The following is a 19,383-nucleotide window of genomic DNA, read 5'->3' on the forward strand; positions in this document are numbered from 1 at the left end:
TGAGAGTCAGGAAAACAGGCTTCCATCTGACATCGTTGGGAAGAAATGGTGAGCCGCTCGTATCCTCAAGCCTTGTACCTCAACTGACGAGATGCCATATCTGAGCTGCTACCAAGAAGCTGTGTCATGAGAAGCTGTGGTAGAAGATCTGTTCAGCTCTCTTTACGAATGTAAGAAGAGCCGTGCTCGATCAGCCCAAAGACCAGCCGGATGCTCGGTAGCCATTGCTAGCTAATCTTCCGAGACAGAGATAGCTCCTTTACCTCAGAGATCTTTTTTTAGCGGAAAGTGCAGGAAAGAGCCGGCTGATCCCTCGGTAAGAAAAGGAGAGCCATGGGATGGAGGGCAAGTTCTTCTCACAGTAGGCCACTAACTCAGGACACTAATGTCTTCTGCTTTTGCTTCTCTTACTTATGCTGATTTTGGAGGAGATGATCTGTGGCCATCATGAGGGTCAGGCCCTAACTGTTTCATCTTCTTATGGCCATCTTATCTGATCCCCTTTTAAAGCCGGACAAGCTGATGACTGTTGCTTAATCACATGGTATTCAGTTCCACTGTTCAATGATGGTGTGAAGATGTCCTTCCTTTGATCTTTCACCACCACCTTATGTGGACAACTTCACTGGATTCTTGCTCTGAAGGAGAGAGGATCCAATTTTTGGATCTGTGCAAAGGGGATACAAAATCTCTTTTGCATCCCCTTTGCACTTCTTTAAAGCTAAAATCCCCAAGCAGTGTTGCCTTTCTTCCAATATTTCATCATTTGCTTGATCTTTTCGGTGGTGCCTTTATGAACTCTTTCCAGCTTCACTCTTCCTTTTTAAAATGAAGCAACCAGACCCGTATGCTGTATTCCAAGTGTGGTTTCACCATCAATTTGTTTAAAGTCAATTTAAAAAAATGGCAGATTTATCTTTTGCTTCCTTTCCCAGGATTCCTCGCCATGAATTGTATTTTTGCACGCACATACGTGCACGCACACACCAGTGCTAGTTACTTCCTTCAAAGAGATGGCACAATATTTCTTTTCTCTTTAAGAATATTGTAAAATGCCTGTGTAAATCAGCGACTCTCCGCCACTCAGGCAAAATTATCACAGTGCAATGCCTTCAGATGTGCATTATTGTTAATTTGTTGCTTCTGTGTATCCTGATGGTCTTTTGCGATAGGAAACTCAGTCTAATCCTTGTGCATCATCTCTGGGGGTTTAATTTGCTGATACTGTACTGAACTTTGTTTTTAAGAACACACAAGAGATCTGGAAGTTAGATCCGTCAGGTGTTGAATATTAAAGTACAGTTCATTTTTCTGTGCCCTGCATTTTGGAGAATATAATTGAGAATCAATACCTATGGCATTGTTTTCTTTTATTCTTTTTTCTTCTTAAAAGCACAACTTTAGCAAAAATAGCTAGCTTGTCTATTGATCTTTCCCTTTCTGATCTTAACAGCACAAGAGGCTATAATACCTTGCTTACATCTGCTGTGGTTTCTCCTTTTTTTCTGCAACATTGCCTTAATCCAGTGAGCATAAATAGAACATTTCAATCATATTTTGCTACCCGGAAACCAGAGATAACGTGCTTTAAGACCTTGTTGAAAGGAGACTGTATAAAATTGGGCGCGATAACATCACCCTCTAAGCAGGTGCCAAATGGAAAACTTTTGTTCCTGTTGAAATTTGTTGATAGAGATATTTCAAATAAATTACTTGCCGAAAGCCTGGCATGTTATTTATTTATTTCTTTAAAACAAAGGCCTGGTTATGCAACCAATAGAAATGTGCGCGTAGATCTCTAGGTAAGCTGTTGGCCAGAGTAAGATTAATTTGTTCCTTTGTCATTTCTGACACTGTGGAAACTTTGTTTGAGGAGAAGAGAGGAGGGTGGGAGCAGCAGAGGAGGTAGAGGAAGAGCGATTTCTGCTTTTTTTTTAACAGCCTCAGATGCTCTCGTGCATCCTTGTAAAATTATAGAAACCAGGAGAGGCAGCTCTCCTTCAGAAATGCTGTCTTCGCTAAGAGAGTTTGTGGAGATACGTGGCTCAAAAGTAACCCCTCTCTGCACATCTTCTGCACTTCCTCTACTCTTTGATATTGTATGACTGTATCGTATCGTATTATACCGATTAATCAAGAACTGAGCCCCTGCTCCTGGAAGAGAACATTTGGCTCTGAAATTGGAAGACGACCCTTAAAAACTGTGCAGACTTTGGGGGTCCTTTGAAATTCTCCATCAGACCAGTGTTTCAAACAGCGGCACAAGCTTCTTGTCACCCCTGCACACAAATGTGTGTTTTGACAAGTGATGATCCAGTCACCTTTCTCCAAGCTGTCCTCCATTTGACGCCTTGGATTTCTGCTCCCCCAACTCCCACTCTGCCTTGAAGTCACCAGTTTAGAGAAGCCTGCGTTAAATTAATAGGGGACAGAGGAAGGATTGGCCAGGTCAGGAGAAATGGGGTGGACTGGGAAGAGATCCATGACGTATTAAGATGGCAGCATCTGGCCTCAATTGCCTGAATGAAAGAGGCGGCTTGGAAGCCAATTAAAAACCTATCTGGTTTTCTCTGGGCACCTCCCACCTATTAAATTAATACAACATTCCTACCTCTAATATCCTAGAAGACAGTATATATTATGATACGATACTACGTGACGTTACATTTTGCAGTACTTTCAGTACTACCGACTTACAGGCACTCGGGGCCGTTTGCAAAAACGGTGCAGTTTGATTCTGAAAGGGACAATTTCAAAATTTGTCCGTGTGAGAGTCAGACTGACTCATGGGACTGGCATTTAATGCCTGGGTTCACACATTGTCCTAAAAGCCACCGTTTCTTTCTCCGCATTTTATGCATAAAACCCACAGGCAGCCCTCTAAGTCCTGAATCATAATTTATATGTCACAATGGCTACACTGAATAATAGGCTAAGCCAAGGTCATACAAACCATACCAGGGCCTCATGTATTGTATGAACCAGCCCAGTGTGACATGGCAGTGGTTCGCTTTTCTCACGTCATAGCGTGTAGGTCTCATTTTTTCCCCTCGTTTCAGCTGGCAAACTCTTTTGAGGTTCCCTTGCATTAAGCCTTCCCGTTTGCATTAGTGTGTGACGTCCTTGCACATTTTAACTGCCTGATCCGAATGGATGCCGGCCTTTTTCTTTTCGCCTCCTTCACGTTTAGTTTTGCAGGGTTTTGTCAGCCAGCTTTAGAATTGCACCATTCTCTGTCGAAGCGTTTTTTCAGGCGCATCTTAATTATAATTACGTGGAGAGAAATCAGTGTATGCGGGTTCGTTGGAAACATCACCTCCTTTTGACCTCAGTTCCGTGGGGCGCACAGGTTGCTCTGAGCGTGTCCTGGCCGGACGCAGCGTCGGTGAGAAGCTGCTTCTGGAGGACGAAGATCTCGCCTCAGGGAAGCAGGATTTGCGGTGGCTTTGGCCGGCGCGCTGCTCCATGTGTTGCTTGTTTGAGAGATGGTGCTTCTTCCACTGTCGCTGGCCCACACTTGTGTCATCTTGGGCTCTTCTCAGAAATCCACATGGTCTTCATAAATATTTGTGCTGGATTGGAAGCCTGATAAATATGTCATCATCTGACATTATGAAACAGTCCAAGAAGAGAACTCTTGTTTTTATGTGTGTTTGATGTGCTGCATTATTCCAGCTGGCTGAAGGAACCCTTTTGTACCTGCTCGCATAGGACCCAAAAAAAAAAAAAATCAGTTTATTGTATTCTTTTGCTCCTGTTCATCCAGGGTGGTTTTTTTTAGAGAACTGCTCTGTTTGGGGGTTGCTGGCATTTAAGTCCACCGGAAATTGCTTTGGTGCTTTGCACTTGGTCTTCCTTTTATGAAATGACGTTTTAAAAGGTTCTCTGCTCTTCCTTTTTGGTCCTAGACAAAATATCTCTGTGAGTTTTGTTTTTTCTTTTCAACTGGAGATGAGTTGAGCGGCCATTTAGATGGCAAAGCGGAGCGACTGTCCCTGTGTAATTTCTAAGGTTATAATTAGTGGGGTCTCTTTTTTTCTTTCCTGAAACTGTGCATTGGAAGAGTGAAATTGTTTTTCCAGTAAATGCTACAAGCAGCTGCTCTGTCTTTCTACACATAGACACCTCCAACACCCACCATTGCTTTACCCGCAATTGAACTGATACGGTGAACATGGCTGGAAAGCCAAATAAATAAATAAAAATTCGTTCTTCCCTCCCTTTTCACCAACCTCTCCCTGCTTCTAGTTGAGGTATGTATTTTAGAATAGTTCTAAAATATGCCAAAAGTAGTAACTTATTCGCGACCAATGGGGGAGTCAGTGTAAGTAGGCAGTTGTCTTCAGAGAAGTTGTTCCTTTTTTAAAAATCTACGTTTGCTTCAACATTTCTCAAATGTTCCACTAGAGGAAGAACCTCAAAACTGCCCTTGAAATGTTTGCTTTTGACCAAATTCAGGAGAAATGCTACACTCCTGATTGTGTTGCTGGATTAGAGCTTTAGCTATATAAATCTCAGGAAAAAATCTTCTTTAGAAAGGTTGAGAACGTAACAAGGAGGTTTTAAGAAATGGAAAAATGGATAGTTTTGTTAAAAATCTTTGAAAACCCTGCTTGCCATTTCAAACGTGTATAGTGCTCGCCTTCAGTTGGATCATCGCCGTTTTAGATGCTTTCCCAAATATAACATGCGAATGCAGTGTGAACCTGCGTTCAGACATATTCATCCAGAAGGTGCAGCTCTGAGGAAGCAGTCTCCAGCCTAGCATGAAGCCGGCTTTCCACTGTGTGACTTCTGAAAGGACCCTTTTGTTAATTGTCCGTCAAGTGTCGCTCTGTTAATTTGATGCATATCAGAAGATACCACAGGATATATATTCACTCCTGTACTGTAGATTAAAGTCTGCTTTAACTTTACGTTTAAAATGTTTGCCTGCAAAAGAACGGTATGACAACACAGAACCACCAAATATCCCACTGGAGTTTTTCAGTGCCCAGTTCCGAAGTAAACTCCTGAGCCTCTTAAAAGTCCTCCTCAAAGAAAGGCAGACTTTAAGACCTTTGTGATCCTCCTCTGGAGCAGAATCCAGGCAGGCGAAGAATTCTGACTCCACACTCCCTTTTATTTCCTTTTAACTTTGGACATGAAACAGGTAATGGCGCGGAGAAAAGGTGGGCAGGAAGGAGAAACTTCTTGTGACCTTCTCCACCTCTGCAGGCTGCCAAAATACTATTGATTTGAATCTGTCATCTTCCTCTTGGTTTCCAAACTGGCCCAGGAAAGGTACCAAATCTTCATTTTTAGAAGGGAGAAATCAGCTCATTTGTTCATGAACGCTAAGAGTCTTATGTCCTCGTCTGAATGCAACGTTTAACCCTTGAAGTCTTCTTGATGAACAGACCACAGTTGAAGAGGCCTGACCTCAGAAGATTGGAGACTCTGCTCCATAGCCTAGCAAAATGTGTGTGCGGTCCCAAACCCTGCAGGGCTATCTCTGGGGGGATGGGGATGGGGATGGTGACTGGGGCTGATAAAGTTGCCATTGCTTCTCCTTGTTGGCTAACTCTGCTGCCCTGGGTGAAGAGTTGAGTTTACTCAATGCCTCTGGGACCTGATCAGTGGGTCTGGAGCTCCCCCGAAGCAGGCTGCCTCTTTATGCAGGAAGTACGGTGCTCCCCGCCACACCAGCAGTGCTTCTTGGATGAGTGCTTCTGCTCCTGCCTTGGGAAGGTGTCTAGATTCGCAGCCCAAGCAGGAAGTAGGAAGGTAAATCTCTCTGACAATGGTTTTAGTACCTTTGGGCCTCTTCCAATGACTCTGTCTGCACTTCATGTGTTTAGATACTGTTGCTTCTTTTCACCAGTCATTTCCACCCTGTTTGAGAAGTGTGAAGAAGTTGTTTCACAGATGAGGCCAGGTGGAGCAAGGCAACCAGAAGATAAGTGTGTGGACACACGGGGAATAGAATATAACCAAACCGTTTAATACACACCCATCATGAATGGGGGTGCGCGCGCTTGTGTATTCGGGATCTGCGCCAAGAAGTCAGGTCAATAAAAATTATGAGCGGCTCTTGTAAAATTAAAGTCGTCGCTTCGCCTCGCTTTCTCTTTCCTGTGAGTAAGAATTCGGTCCCATATTTAATGACGGCTCTTGCAGCGTAACAGGCAGCCTTTTTTGTGTTTCTGAGCTGGTGAGAATCTCTGCGTCGCCAGGATTTGGGGAAAGGTCTCTAAGGCAGATGGACCCTCCCCACTTAGACCCACGTTCCCATTAGCTCTGGACCTAGATGAGGTCTCACTTTATCTCCTCTCTGTTCTTGTCTCCCCCCCCCACCCCCCCACCCCCCCCCAGGAAACTGCACAGTGCAATGAAGACATACGGGTGTGAATTGTGCGGAAAAAGATTCCTTGACAGCCTCCGCCTTCGGATGCACTTACTGGCTCATTCAGGTAAGTTTAGAGTTGCGTGTGTGCGTGTGTGTGTGTGTGCGTGCGCACGCGCGCTTCCCCTCTTTTCCCAAAGTTCATGCTGTTTGGTCTTGCTCTGGAATTAAAACCTGCCAAATCCCTGGTTGTAAAGCCTTGAAACTGGACACCCAGGAGCCCAGGTATGTCCCAGACAGGTGCGCTTAGGCCCAAAGCAGGTGCGCTGTTCAAGGGCCGGACGCACTGCTTTTCCTTTGGTGGGGCTGCAGTGTCCAAGAAGGGGGCTACTCTGTTCCTGGCCTTCTCCTTTTCCCTCTTCCCAGAGCCCCTGTTAGTCCTAGATATTTCGGCGCCACTTAAAAAGTTTCTATCCTCGGGCTAACACCGCCTGGGAAGGGTTTTCAGTGGGACTTGCTGAGGAAAAAACCCAGGGAGGAAAGAAATTGTTGTTGCTATTTGTAAAGGAATAAAACCCACAATGAAATGGATTGATGTCTTTAATATCACATCACTGGCCACATTGAGAGGGAATTTAGCGATCAGCCCAGCTGCTGCAGTTTCTTGATTCTTGGTGGAGGACGTGATTTGTGGCCATACGTGGCTCAGAGATTACTCAAGAAACAGAAATATGGTGCAGGCTGGGGATTCTGTTCGCGTATATGCTAAGGCATTCAAATCAGGAGCTCTGTGTTCTGCCCTGCAGAGAAACGAAAACTAGACTATCTAAGCTCTTTCCGAGATGTCAACCAGGTGGCTTTCCTGTCTGGGATGTTTAGAGAGGCCCAGAGTCAGACCTTCTTGTTCTTAGAGGTTGTTCTGGGCTCCCCAGCTGCACCAGGGTACCTCTGAATGACCAACTGGAAGCCCACTTGGTTGATGAGCTTCCAACTTGACAGATCTTGCTTCTCCTCCACCCACCCCTGTTCCTTTGGCACAGATATATTTTGTGTTTTAAGACATACATTGTGAATCTCGTATCTCCATATCCAAGCATCCACCGAAGTTTCATTAGTAAAAGTGGCAGAATTGGGCACTTGTTTAATGAATTTCACTATTAGGTTCAAATGATGCAGGCCCTTTAATTAAATGTTTGAGGAGGATCTGGAATGCTAAGCTAGTGAGAATACTTGGCTCTCTAGAAGCTAATTTAGTCCCCAACTTTCTTGTATGGGCATCTCTGAACAGAGCATCTGCATGCACCCACCCTAATAGAAAACTCAGTTCTCGGTGTGCCAAAATAGTGTTTTTAGTGCCCAAGAGTCTGGAGAAAAATCTCAAGGTTTTTATCATCAGCATCAGCATCAACATCTTCATCATTGGAGGAGCCTGGAAAACGTTTTGGTGCTACTCAATAGAACTGGCATACAGATTAATTACTGGAGGACAAGAACATAGTGGTATGAGGTGGGGTAGGGTGGGACTGTAAAGAAGATGAATGGAATTGAGGGTCCTCATCTGGGGTGGTCTGTGCTGCAACGTTTTGTTGTGAGTCCCAAGTAAAGCCTTCTAGTTGTGAGGCTTTACTCCTCATTCTTAAGATGTGCGAAAGCTCTGGCAGGGGCAGAGAAGGCTGGAAATGGCGACATGCTGTTTCCAGCCCAGTTCGGACAGAGTTTAAGAATTCTGTAAATAGAAGAATGCTCTGGAGGAAAATTTGCCATAAATTTTAGCAATAGGTACGGAAGGGCTCACAGTTCACCAGAGAGAGGCTTTGATTGGAATTGGGGGGAGGGCCACATATATGGTGGATAGACAACCCCCTCCCCTCTGTCACCGTTTCTTCTGTTGTTGGGAGAGTAAATTTTGCCAGGTTGTGAAATGGCCCGTGGTGGGCAGCTCTGTTTTGGTGCCACTGCGTTCTGGGCTGGCCTCGGGAAATCAGCCTTGGCAGAAGAACTGGGGAGGCCTGCTTGCTCTTGGGGGCGTAATTTCAGGGAACTTCCATTAACCTTCGAAATCACTCGAAAGCCCCCTTTGTTTTCCTTCACGTGGGGGGGGGATTAACGCCAACCAATCCAGGGTCCTCCAGAAGCCTCCCCTTTGGGTCCTTGTAGGTTATGGGGAATTTTGATTGCACAGGATTTGTTTTTGTCTGCAGGTGCCCCCTTCCTCTGGCACACTGGAAGGGGTGGGGGAAAAGGGGCGGCGGTGGAGGGGGCTGGCAACTTCCCAACCGTCCTTTGCCTCGTCGGAGGGCAGCCCGGGGGCAGGCGGTGTGTGAAGTGCGCTTGCCTCTCAGCTGTCTTCCTTCTTGCCCCGTGCCCCCCCCCCCGCTTTCCTGGCGCACGCGGCTTCTGTTTGTTGCTGTCGCCGTGGCCTCATGCCAGCTGCTGGCTGGCTGCCGGCCTGCTTTGAGGGTACAGTATGTAAAGTGAGTGCTGAGCCAAGTTTGTCATCATGAAAGATGATTATGTTTTTTCCCTTCCTGCTCGGGTGGGAGGGAGGAGGAGCCCTGATGCTCGAAAACAGCCACGTTAAATTCCAGCCACGTTGTTTACAAAAGCACCAGCTCCACCTTGGACTTTTTCATCCCAAGCTGCGCGGCCCCTCGCAAGATAAGCTTAGGCAGAACTGGCTGAATGAAGGCCGCCTCTTAATGCTCCAACAATAGATTTTTTTGGACGGCTTTTTTTCCGGGGAGGGGGGGGCGCGCCGAGAAATTCATGACTTGTTTAATTAGAAGTAGGCTCCCTACGTGGAGGAGCCTCTGGTCTGTTGGTGGTGCAATGTGCGTACAGCATTTGTAAAATCCTGAGGTTAAAGAAGCCGGTTCTTTTCCAATCAATTTTGGATGCACATCAGCTAATCGGGCATTTGCAAGGTATACTTTAAGATTAATTTTCAAGCAATAAAGCCATCCATTAAATAACAAGGTAAAGCAGTATAGCCCTGATTGCCCCGTGGCCTGTTGTACTTTTAAGGCTGCTAGAATGAAATCACCTGAGTGTGCCAGTCCTTGTGCATAGGCGCAGGTGAGGTGAGCACCCTTCTGCAACCAGCTGTTCCGGGCTAAGCTCCAGATTCCCTTCCTTCTCCAAGCATTCCCGTGGCTGGGTCTTCCGAAGGACACAAGTGAGCATCACAGTGAGAATGACAAGCAAGGATTTTGGTTAATGAATCGTACCACTCTCCTTTGGGTCACCTGATGGATCCCTGTAATTCCTTCTTATATGTCAGTTTTCATACGTTGGGCAGGAAGGATTCTCTCCTAACCTAGACCAGAACAGCAGTACTACACATTTTACGTAAGAAGAAAGGCAAAATCTGTACAAAACGGGAGTGAACCTGTTCCAGTCATTTCCCTTGGGAGGAGAAAAGAGACAGTGGAGATGCAGAGCTGGAAGGAAGGGAATTATGGTTTGGTATCTGGAGAGTTGGGGTTATGATGAATTCTTTACCTTCAGCAGCTTGTCTAAACGCTTACTGGGTAACATCCGAAAGCTTATTGCCATGATGGCATCATGAATCCCTTCTGTAAGCAAAAAGTGTGGATGGATCCTGATTCAGATCATGGTCTGCAGTGGCTGTCACGTGCTGGATTAAGGAGCCAACCTGGAGACAGCATGAGAAGCCCTTGCCCCCTTCCTCTTAGGAATGACCTGTGGAGCAGAAGACTGCTACGGGTCATCCGTTGGCCAAAGACAAAAAGAGTAACAATGGCAGTAGTTCCCCCATTCTGCAAAAAAGAGGTCATGAGAACATCTATAGCAAGGTCTTCTCTTTCTCTGATCAGTTGGGAGTTGATACTTGTTGCTCCTGAACTTGAAATTGGTGCCTGAGGACAACTGATGTCAGGAGCACTTCATCTCATCTAAGGTAGTCCTCTCCTCACCAAGCTTCCCTGGGCAATACCAAGACTGCAGAGGAAGGTTCTCTCACACTTTAAAGAAGATATGATGGTGAGATGTGGAGAAGGGGAAGAACTGGTCTTGGTGAGCATGTGCCTTTGGGCGCCAAGTCTTCTCTAGATACTCCATCTGAGTTTTGTATAGAGCTCTGGATTGGAAGGATTAAGTGCAGGAGATCCCAGTTGCTCCCAATTGTCTCAAGTGTGCCCCTACAGTTTTGGGGATCAAACTGGAAAGTAGAGAAATGTGGTGCTTACTCTTGGAAAAATGCCACCCTCCATTAAAATTGCTCTCTTGTTGTATTTACATTGAAAGGTTGTGTAGGCGTGTTTTCTCATGGCAGTGTTTATAGCAACTGTTTCATGTACATGCAGAATAATTACAGCTGTCCAAAGCACACGTACATGCACACACCTATTTGGAAACCTGGGTGTGTGACAAAAAATGCACGCCTTGGAAGTACAGATGATGGAAATTTTGTTTAGTTTGTATATCAGTGTGGACTTATTTAAGTTCATGTTTTCAAGCCAATGCTTGAATTAAAAACTTGAGCTTCCCACTTTTCTGAATTTTGTAATGCAGTTTGTCAATTTAGTCTTAAGAAGAGTGTATAAGGGAAATGTTTTCTCAAAAGTGCATGCATTCATGAAAGTAAGATACCAAAACACACTGGAGAAAATTGTTTAGAAGAACTTGCAAATAGAAAGGCATATGTTTGGAGTGACGTGCACGGCACAGATTTTAGTACAAACTTTTTTTTCAGTTCCTTCCCCCCAAACTAGTACAGGAATGAGGCAAACCAAACTTGCCCGTGAAAAAAAAATAAAAATGTTGCAAAACTAACCACCACCAATTCCTCCATCCCTGCTTGCTCCTCCAAATCACAGAGGGCCTCTAGGAGCTCTGGGCTGAGATCTGGCCATTCTTTGGGGGCCATAATGGGCAGGTGGGTCTCTTGAACCCGGCAGCGTCAGTAGACAGGACCTGAGCTTGTACACAAAGGTGGTGACCCGGAAGTCAGAGAGACCCACCTCCGCCGTTGTGGTTGAGGAGCTCGTAAAGTGTGTGAAGGAGAAGGGACAGGTAGAATGTGATCGCAGGGACTGCTCCCCCATCCTCATTCATACAGTACCCCACTCTCATATTAGAGAAAGTAGAGCTACAGGATCAGAACTTGCAGCTAGTTTTTCACTGAGGATGCACATCTGGCACATGAAACAGAGGTGCGATGTGCCCTGCTCTACCCAAGTGCTTGTGTTGTTCGGCATACTGACTCTCGCGGGGCAGTGGCGGCTGCTGCTGGTCTCCTGATGTAGCACCTTCAGAATCATGTGGCCCTTGTGTCTCCTTGGAAACTTTTCTTGGTTAGGGGAGTGCCCACCCCACTCTGCTGCTGGATTGCAGCATGAAGGTCCCAGTACAGTTGACATCTGGGTGCCCCGGATCCGTCTTCTCTGCTGTCCATTTACCCTGGAGAGAGAGGCGGCCTCCTCTTCCTCCCTCCCCCACCCCCGGCGTGCGAACTCCATGGCTGGAGAGGCAGAGTGGGGCGAGGTTTCCAACTCCAGCGGCTGATGTGATAAGAGCAGAGAAGCACCCTGGCTAAACCCCCGGCTGGACACCAGGAGTTGTGGAACCCACAGGGTTAAAGCGGCAGAGCAAAACCGCCCAACCGGTTAGTGGCCATCCTTCCTGGCCGGACGCAAGACCTCGATGGATCTCTCCAGGCCCCACCTGTACCCAAGCTGGTCTGCCCCGTGACCGGCCCCCCGAGGTGCTTCTGCACCATCCGCTCTCTCTGGCCTTCAACCTGGAAGAGCCAAGCCCGGGCGCTTTGGCCTTCCTCGCCTTCCCCTTCGTTCCTGCTGGAACAAAACCCCTGCGAGAGGGGGAGGCGCGGGATCCTGCCTGGGGCTGCCTGTCCCCCCAGCTGGCCGTCCTGCCAGGGGGAAGGAGGATTTTTCCATCCTGGCCTCCCTCTCCCCTCCTCCGGGCTGGGCAGGCCGGTCTTGGCGCGGCCACCCTCGGAGCCGGCCACCCGCCTTTGTCCCGCTGCCTGGGTGCCCGGGCTGCTTCTCTTCCCTCGGGTGCTGGCCCCGCTCCCAAATTTATTCCCCGAGTGATGTCATCGGCTTGCCGGCAGGGCTGGATGTTCTGCCAACATTCCAGCGAGTTTATGATCGTTGGCAGATGCGCAGCCAAGAACACACTGTACCCGCAGCAGAAATTAATGCAGGCTTGAGTTCAGTCCAACCCTGATACACAAGAGAGGAAGGCGGGCGGCGGGCGGGGGGAGCGAAAACACAAACTGCTTAATGCTGTTTATAAATTATACACTTGCTGATGAAAAATACATTTCTTTCTCTTCCTCCTCCCGCGCACACCTCTTTTTATCTATCTTTTAATTTATTTATTTTCAGCCTCGAGAGTTTAAGCTGATTAGAATAATTCGTTTTTGCTTTTAGCTCCTGTTCTGGCGGAGGTCCTGAGCCGCTGCTGCCGGTGTGTGAGGCCAGCCTGCTTCTCTCCCCTCCTTCTGCCCCCCTGCCCGCCCCCCCAGCTGTTACCTGAGGAACTGGCCTTTCTTTCTGCCTACTCCCCTTTTCCTTTTCTTAGAGCTCCCTTCCACAACCCCTGTTGAAAAACAACTCGGTCGTACAGTAGATGCTGCTTGTCGGAGGCCGTCGGCTGCTCTGAAGTGTGCGGGGTCGCTACCCTCCAGCTAGTTCTTGTTCTTTAAGATGCTAGTCCTCTGCGGGGGGAAAAAGAACTTCCGAGAGTTTAACAGAAACCAGGAGGATAGAAAGCATGGCCTCGGGATCAGAGGGGGATGAGAAATCAGACATGCTGGTGACAGTGAGTTGATTTGTCTCAAATCTCCACCCCTCCTGGATGCTGTTCTGATGCACACAATCCAGAAATGCGGCGGGGTGTGTGCGTGCACGCATTTGCCACTTTTACATTGCTTTGGTAGTTCCCCCCTCCCCAAAAAAGCCCCCAGAACCAAGCCCACAAAAACCTGCTAATGTTTATCATTTGCCCAACAGGCTCGGCAGATTTCTGCTTCCTGTCGTGCATCTCAGCTGTAAAGCCCCCGCGTTGCTAAGGAGCAGCCTCTCTGTACTGTAATGGGCTGATTGTGTATTCCGTTCAGCACTGTATTTTATTTTTGTATGCAAGGCAAAGTGTTTTGATGGAGGACGATTGCAGAGTGTCTGGAGGCTGTTGGGGAGTTTTATAGGCCGTACAGTACACTGCGTGCCTTCTGAAACGGAACACAGGCTGTTGAATTTTGGATAAGGGTTGTCATGTTTTCCCTCTGAGCTCACGCAGTCAGAAGAACATTATTTTCAAGGGGAGGACCAGGGAAAGTGGAAGTTATGTAATAACTTTGCTCCCCCTTGCACTTTTGGGGGGAGGTGGTGGTTGGGATCTCAGAGGTGGGGGGGCGTCAGGGAGGGAGAGAGCAAGCGTTTTCTCCCTCTGTGCTGCTTCTCCTTCCCTTTTCAGAGGGTTGGTGGTCTGGGGGACCCTCTGATGGCTCTTGCAGGGCAAGGTGGCACTTCTGGGGGCTGGCTGGATTCTTGGATTTAAAGGTCTCGTTTAGGGACGCAGCGTGTGCAAGACGGAGAAAGAGAAAGGTGTTTGTGCGTTACACCCCGGTTTGTCTGGAAGAGGGCAAGAAGCTGAATTAATATCGGTGGCGTGTTGCAAACACTTCTGCACACACACACTGCTTGCTCCTGGTGCGGAGGAGAGGGCAAAGCAGAGTCAGCTGGGCGTGCCTCTGTTTTAGGCCCACTTAGGAGTCTGTTCATGTCAGCCTTGAACATGGGAAGCAAGGTCTGCTGTGCAGCAGAAGCTTCAACCTCCGGGGCTCTTGGAGCAAGGATGCTATGCATCTTTTGGTCTGCAGCCCAGAGTAACCGGCAACCAGGAAGTCCAACCCGGTCTGCAGTATCCTTGCTCACCCCCACCGTCTTCTCCCCTCTACTCAGTGGGAACCCCAGGCTGGGCCCTGCACTGGAACTCGTGATCTGTGCCTTCGTGATCCTTGCTCCAGTTCGGAGGAACCGTATCATCTTGGGTAGATGCAAATCTATCTAGTGGCCTTCAGTGAGGTCCAGCTGTGCAGCCTGCCCAGTTGTACAGTCTGGCATCGTTTGCTCCCTGATCCTTTAGACTGGGGAGGCTGGAGGTTGAACCCAGGGCTTCCGTGGGCAAAGCAGGCGCTTTGCTGTTGGTTACTTTGGTTCTTCCGTGAACGCTTTGAATGTTGCGAGGCACTGAATCCATGGCAGCCTTTTTGCTCTCCTTTGGAAAATGAGCGGCCCCCATTTGTTTTGAGGGGGCTTTGCAAAAGGATGCTCTGGGGAGGTTCTGTTCAGCGCTGAGAGAAGTCCAGGGTGGCTTGTGGATGGACAGACATCGTCAGTCTTCTCCAAGGCTGTGTGTGTGTGTGTGTGTGTGTGTGTATGTGTTCCCCTAGTATACCTTTGTCCTGACCGCTTTTCACATATTTGGCAAGGTTCTCCTTAAAACTGTCCCATGAAAATAGCGCATGTTATAGGTAGATGTGGCTTCCAGGTGAGGCCCATGGCGCAGAATTCAAGGGAGGGCAGCACCCAAGGGTCCCTTGCTTTCCAGCTCATGGAGCGGCTCGGGAAGCTTCAATACTTTATTTACTTATTTATTTATTGGATTTTACCCCGTCCCATTCACAGGTGGCTCACAGATAAAGATAAGAATAATCTGCCTGAAAATGCCCACCCGACCCATTTCAACCCCGTCCGTAATAGTGGTAACAGCCCCGTTTGGGATGTGGTGGGCTTTGACCCAGAAAGAGAACCTGGTGTGGCTTTAATAATCCTGCAGAGAGTGTTACCTTGTGGTTTAAAAAGGAAATAAGGCGCTGACATTGATGTTCAGTTTAGAAGTCTGCCGATGATCAGTTTGAAAAGAAGAAGAAGAAAGCAAGCACCCCCTCCCTTCCCCTTAATATGCTTCTGCTGGTGCCTGCGGAAACTGAATTATTGTCTGCTGTACGTTAAGCTGCAAAGGAAATGTGTCTTGGACCAGATTCGGCAAGGAGGGGAGAGTTCTTTGGGGGTATGGCGGGAGAAAACTAGAGTAAACCTTGTGTGTGTCTGTGTGTGCGTGTGCGTGTGTGTTTCCTGGGCAAAAGAAGAAAACGAGGGAATGGGGTAGAGAACAGGCTAAATTTAAAATTGTAATTGGCTGACTTCCACAAGCTTGCGGGTGTTTTAATGACTCATAATAACTTCATTTAAAACCAGCTGAGCAGAAAATAGATTGGAGAGGAGCCTCGAGCCATTATGGATTTCTGTGGGTTTGGGTTTTTTTTCCCTTTTGCTTCTTTCCCCCACTTTTTTTTTCTCTCTCTCTCTCTCTCTTTTTGACAAGCCGTTTTCGGCAGCCAGCAAGGGTGCTCTGAAGACTTGGCTGTTTTTTCCCTCTCTTAGAGTTGGTGGTCTGCCCAAGAGAGATTGTATAGAATCCAGGCTTTGTGTGATATTTCGTGTGTGTGGCATGTGTGTGTGTGTGTGTGTGTGTGTGTGTAGACTGATTAAAAATAGATGCCTTGAGGTATTATTTTAGCATCAGTGTGTGGAGAATGTTTTTTTCCCTTTTTCTTTGCACTTTTGATGTGGTAAATGGGACATAAATAAAATTGTTTTTGAAATGACTGAATTAATTAGGTAGTAAAGTGACGGCAATGCATAAATTTGCTCTGCCAACTTTTCTCTCTCTTTTTTTGCAAATATATATTTACCTCCACCTTTCTCCCCTTCTCAATCTGCCCTGCCCTCTTCCATATCCGTTTCGGTGCTCACTGAATCATGATCTACCTCACATTTTACCATAATTGATTGCACACGGTGTCCTCTGGCTCGCAGAGAAAGGGAATATTTGGTGCCTGTGAAATTTTGGAGGATTGCAACGTCAGAAAATATGCGAGTTATGAAACTGTGGTTGGGAAGCAAGGCAGCTCCGAGTCATGGCTGGCCATAACTCAGGAACGGGGAGAGGCTGCCAAAAACGTGACTGCTCTCTTTCATGTCTCTCTGGATGTAAACATGCTAAATACATTTGTAAGCCGTGAAGGAGAGGAGGAGCGTCTTGACACCCTGTCCAGTTATATGGTCCTGCTAACAAAACAGTAATCCTTAGAAAAAGAAGGGACAGAAAGAGGGGAAGCTGGGGGAGAAAAAAATGTGCAGCGTGTCTCTGTACACGCAAGGGGTCCCTTTGATCCCTTGGACCCCCAAAAGAGGTGGACAAGCAAACCGCATTCAGGTCCGAAGCCTGTCCTGTGGCTTTTCTCAACACAAGATTTTGCCCCCTGTCCATCTGGCCCACTTTGCCAGTTCTGATGGGCAGCCCTGGTGTCCAGTCTCAGCTAGAAGGAGGCCTGGAACCGAGGACCCGACCAGCCACCTTCAACACACCCAGCGTATCGTCTCGTGAAGGTGGCCCTCTCATGTATTTCTTATAGGCTATTTCCAAAAATGGAAAAGTAAAGGGAGAAGATCATTTTCTTCCCTTCTCATGAAATCAGCATCCAGCCTTGGAGAAGTTCAGGGTGACAAGTCTGCACTGTGGGCTACCTGGTCCAGAAGAGAGGTGGGTTGACTCCCCAACTCTCTGTTCAATCTCTTTGCTGCCCACAGCCTGCCCTCGAGCCCAGGGTTGGCCAACTTCTTCAAACCAACAATCTCATTTCTCTTTGGAGTGGCGTGCCCGGGGACAGCCCCTCCCCCTCCCCAACAGTGGCTCCAGGCCAAAAGATAAGAGAAAAAAAGAAGATAAATGAATTGAAAGTGAAAAGACAGTTAATTTGCTGATGTCAGTGCATATCATTTTTTTTACTTTATCCATCAACATTAACCTTCTGATGCATTAACAACAGTTTGGGCCACTTCAATTGTTGGAATTCAATACCAGCTTCTTCAGGGGTCATCCCCAAGGCCTTCAAGAAGGGATCCCCTGCCCTCAAAGTGGGACTGCGAGCACAGGAAGCTGAGTGGCCTTCAGAGAAAAGAGGACGGGTACATTAATGGTGTATCTTTGAGGGTCCAGTCAGATTTCACTTTGGGTGAGGGCAGGATGCCCATTGTGTATATCTTGCCATTGACCCCCCTCCCCAAATCTGCAGTATCCTGTCTTGATTTCCCTTCTTGGTCGACAGCCCAATTGTGAGTTAAGAAGTGAGATATTACACTTCAGAAACATGTAGGGGTAGCACAGTTGCACTCAGGAACAATGTGACCTCGTGACTTCCAACAGCTTGCACTGAGTAACTCCATGATACATATACCTAAAGTCAGAGCACTAGGATCTCGTTTCTGCACCTCGGCCTGCTGAACAAAGAGAACCATCAGTCCCACCCAGGAGGAAAAAGGGTACAATAACATCCAGGTGGCCTGACCCCAAGAACATTTGCGTTCTGTTTCTCGGTGTTGTCAGCCAGACCTCCAGTCTAACAAATCATATCCTAACCACCTCCTGCAAAGCTGTATTTGAGAGACTAAAACTGCCTCCTTTCTGAGTACAGTAGAACGTTGCTTATTTTCATGGTATCGAATCAGTTGGTTTTATGTGAGAGGATCTTTCCAGATGATTACTCAACCTAATGTGGAGAAATCATCAGGGAAAGGGGTTTGGACCAGGATGCGATGTTCCTCAATCTGGACACACATTAGCAAAACAATTTCAGTCATCCCAATCTGTCCCCCTTAGCAGGTGTGTAGATTAGGACCCAACTCCGAGATACTGGAGCTGGAGTTGAAACACCCAGATTCACAATCTGTCTGTAGGCGTCACATCCAACGTACTCTTTTCTTTAAATGTTCAGAAAACATATCTCTGCTGTTGTCATTGGCATGGAAACCTATCATATCCTGTGTCTGGCAATCTATTTCCTGCAAAAAGAGCTCATCTGCTTAAACAAGGAGGAATGGCCTTGAGGTATTGTCTGTCTCCTATTCCTGTATCTAGTGACTGTCAGCGCACTTGAGAGTTGAGACTTCTCCTTGTTCTGGTCAATTACTCCAGAAGATTGGAGATAAGTAAAGTTGGTAGTTATAAAGGACATCAGAATATCTCAGGCCAGGCCAGGAAACATCAAACATCTAACTTGTCAAGTTGCTGAAGCCAGGTCCTTTCTTCATGGAGATTCTGTGCTAGGACAAGTGAGAAATGATCTTACTGTGATGCATGAGAGATGGTATCTTTGTAGGAGTCCTAGAGCACGACTAGTCCTCGGTTCAAATTTCTCTACTTTTACAAAACTGGAAAAGATTGAGTTATCAGAATACAACTCCCGGTCGTGTCAACATTGGGAGTTCTTCCTCTACTTCCTCCATTCCTTTCTGTTCCTCAACATTTGCTCCTTCTCCATCTCATTTCCTCTCTTCTACCTCATAAAATGTTAGGGATGGGCAAATGATTGAATTAGTAGGCCATCATTTATAATAGGCTATCATTTATCTGGCCCCGTGGAAGAGAAAACAGGTTTATTGGTGGCATTTGTACACCTAAGCAAAGGAAAGAAAAGTGTCAAGGGCATTTTAGTGTTTAAACAGATGTTCTTTGTTGATACTCTGGATAACAGTGGATTGACTTGGTTAAAAAGGGGGATGTTAGATGGAGTATTTTTTTAAAAAATCACAGAGCTAGTCTTCGTTGAAAAGAGAACACGTTTGATGCACTTGGCTACATCTTGCTTCTGGCAGCGTCTTCCACATATTTTAGTCATGCTCTTGACTCCTCTGTTACAAATAAATAAGTAAGTTGAGGGTGGTTAGGTAGCAATTCTGCTCAGCAGGTTGATCCCAGTTTCTTCCTCATGCAAATAGCTGTATGAAAGTTAATCACTGGTAGTGTATTCTCAGCATTACCCATTTTCAGTTCCTCTCTAACAGCCCAAATCTTTCCACTTTCTCAGCCAGCAATTTGAATGTCATTTTTACCTGGCAGGTACAATTTAATAATGCCCTGGAAATAATATAGTAAAAACAGACTGAGCATTCAGATTCCTTGCACAGCTTAAAAGGAGGAAGACAAACAGGACAACAAGGGATGTT

At 46.9% G+C, this 19,383-nt stretch overlaps 1 protein-coding gene across 3 annotated transcripts in view; it reads left to right on the top strand.

Annotated features, from left to right (window-relative positions):
- Positions 1-19,383, top strand: part of ZBTB16 (zinc finger and BTB domain containing 16) — a 136,860-nt gene that overhangs the window by 55,048 nt on the left and 62,429 nt on the right. For all 3 annotated transcript variants that reach the window (XM_088138912.1, XM_088138910.1, XM_088138911.1), the window contains exon 3: positions 6,355-6,452. In XM_088138912.1, coding sequence (XP_087995038.1) covers positions 6,355-6,452 — 98 coding nt within the window. The remainder of the gene's footprint in view (positions 1-6,354; positions 6,453-19,383) is intronic.

This window comes from Python bivittatus, unplaced genomic scaffold (assembly GCF_059951505.1).
Source record: "Python bivittatus isolate LINGU-HERP-01145 unplaced genomic scaffold, Pbiv_v1 ctg000320_np1212, whole genome shotgun sequence".
Lineage (NCBI taxonomy): Eukaryota > Metazoa > Chordata > Lepidosauria > Squamata > Pythonidae > Python > Python bivittatus.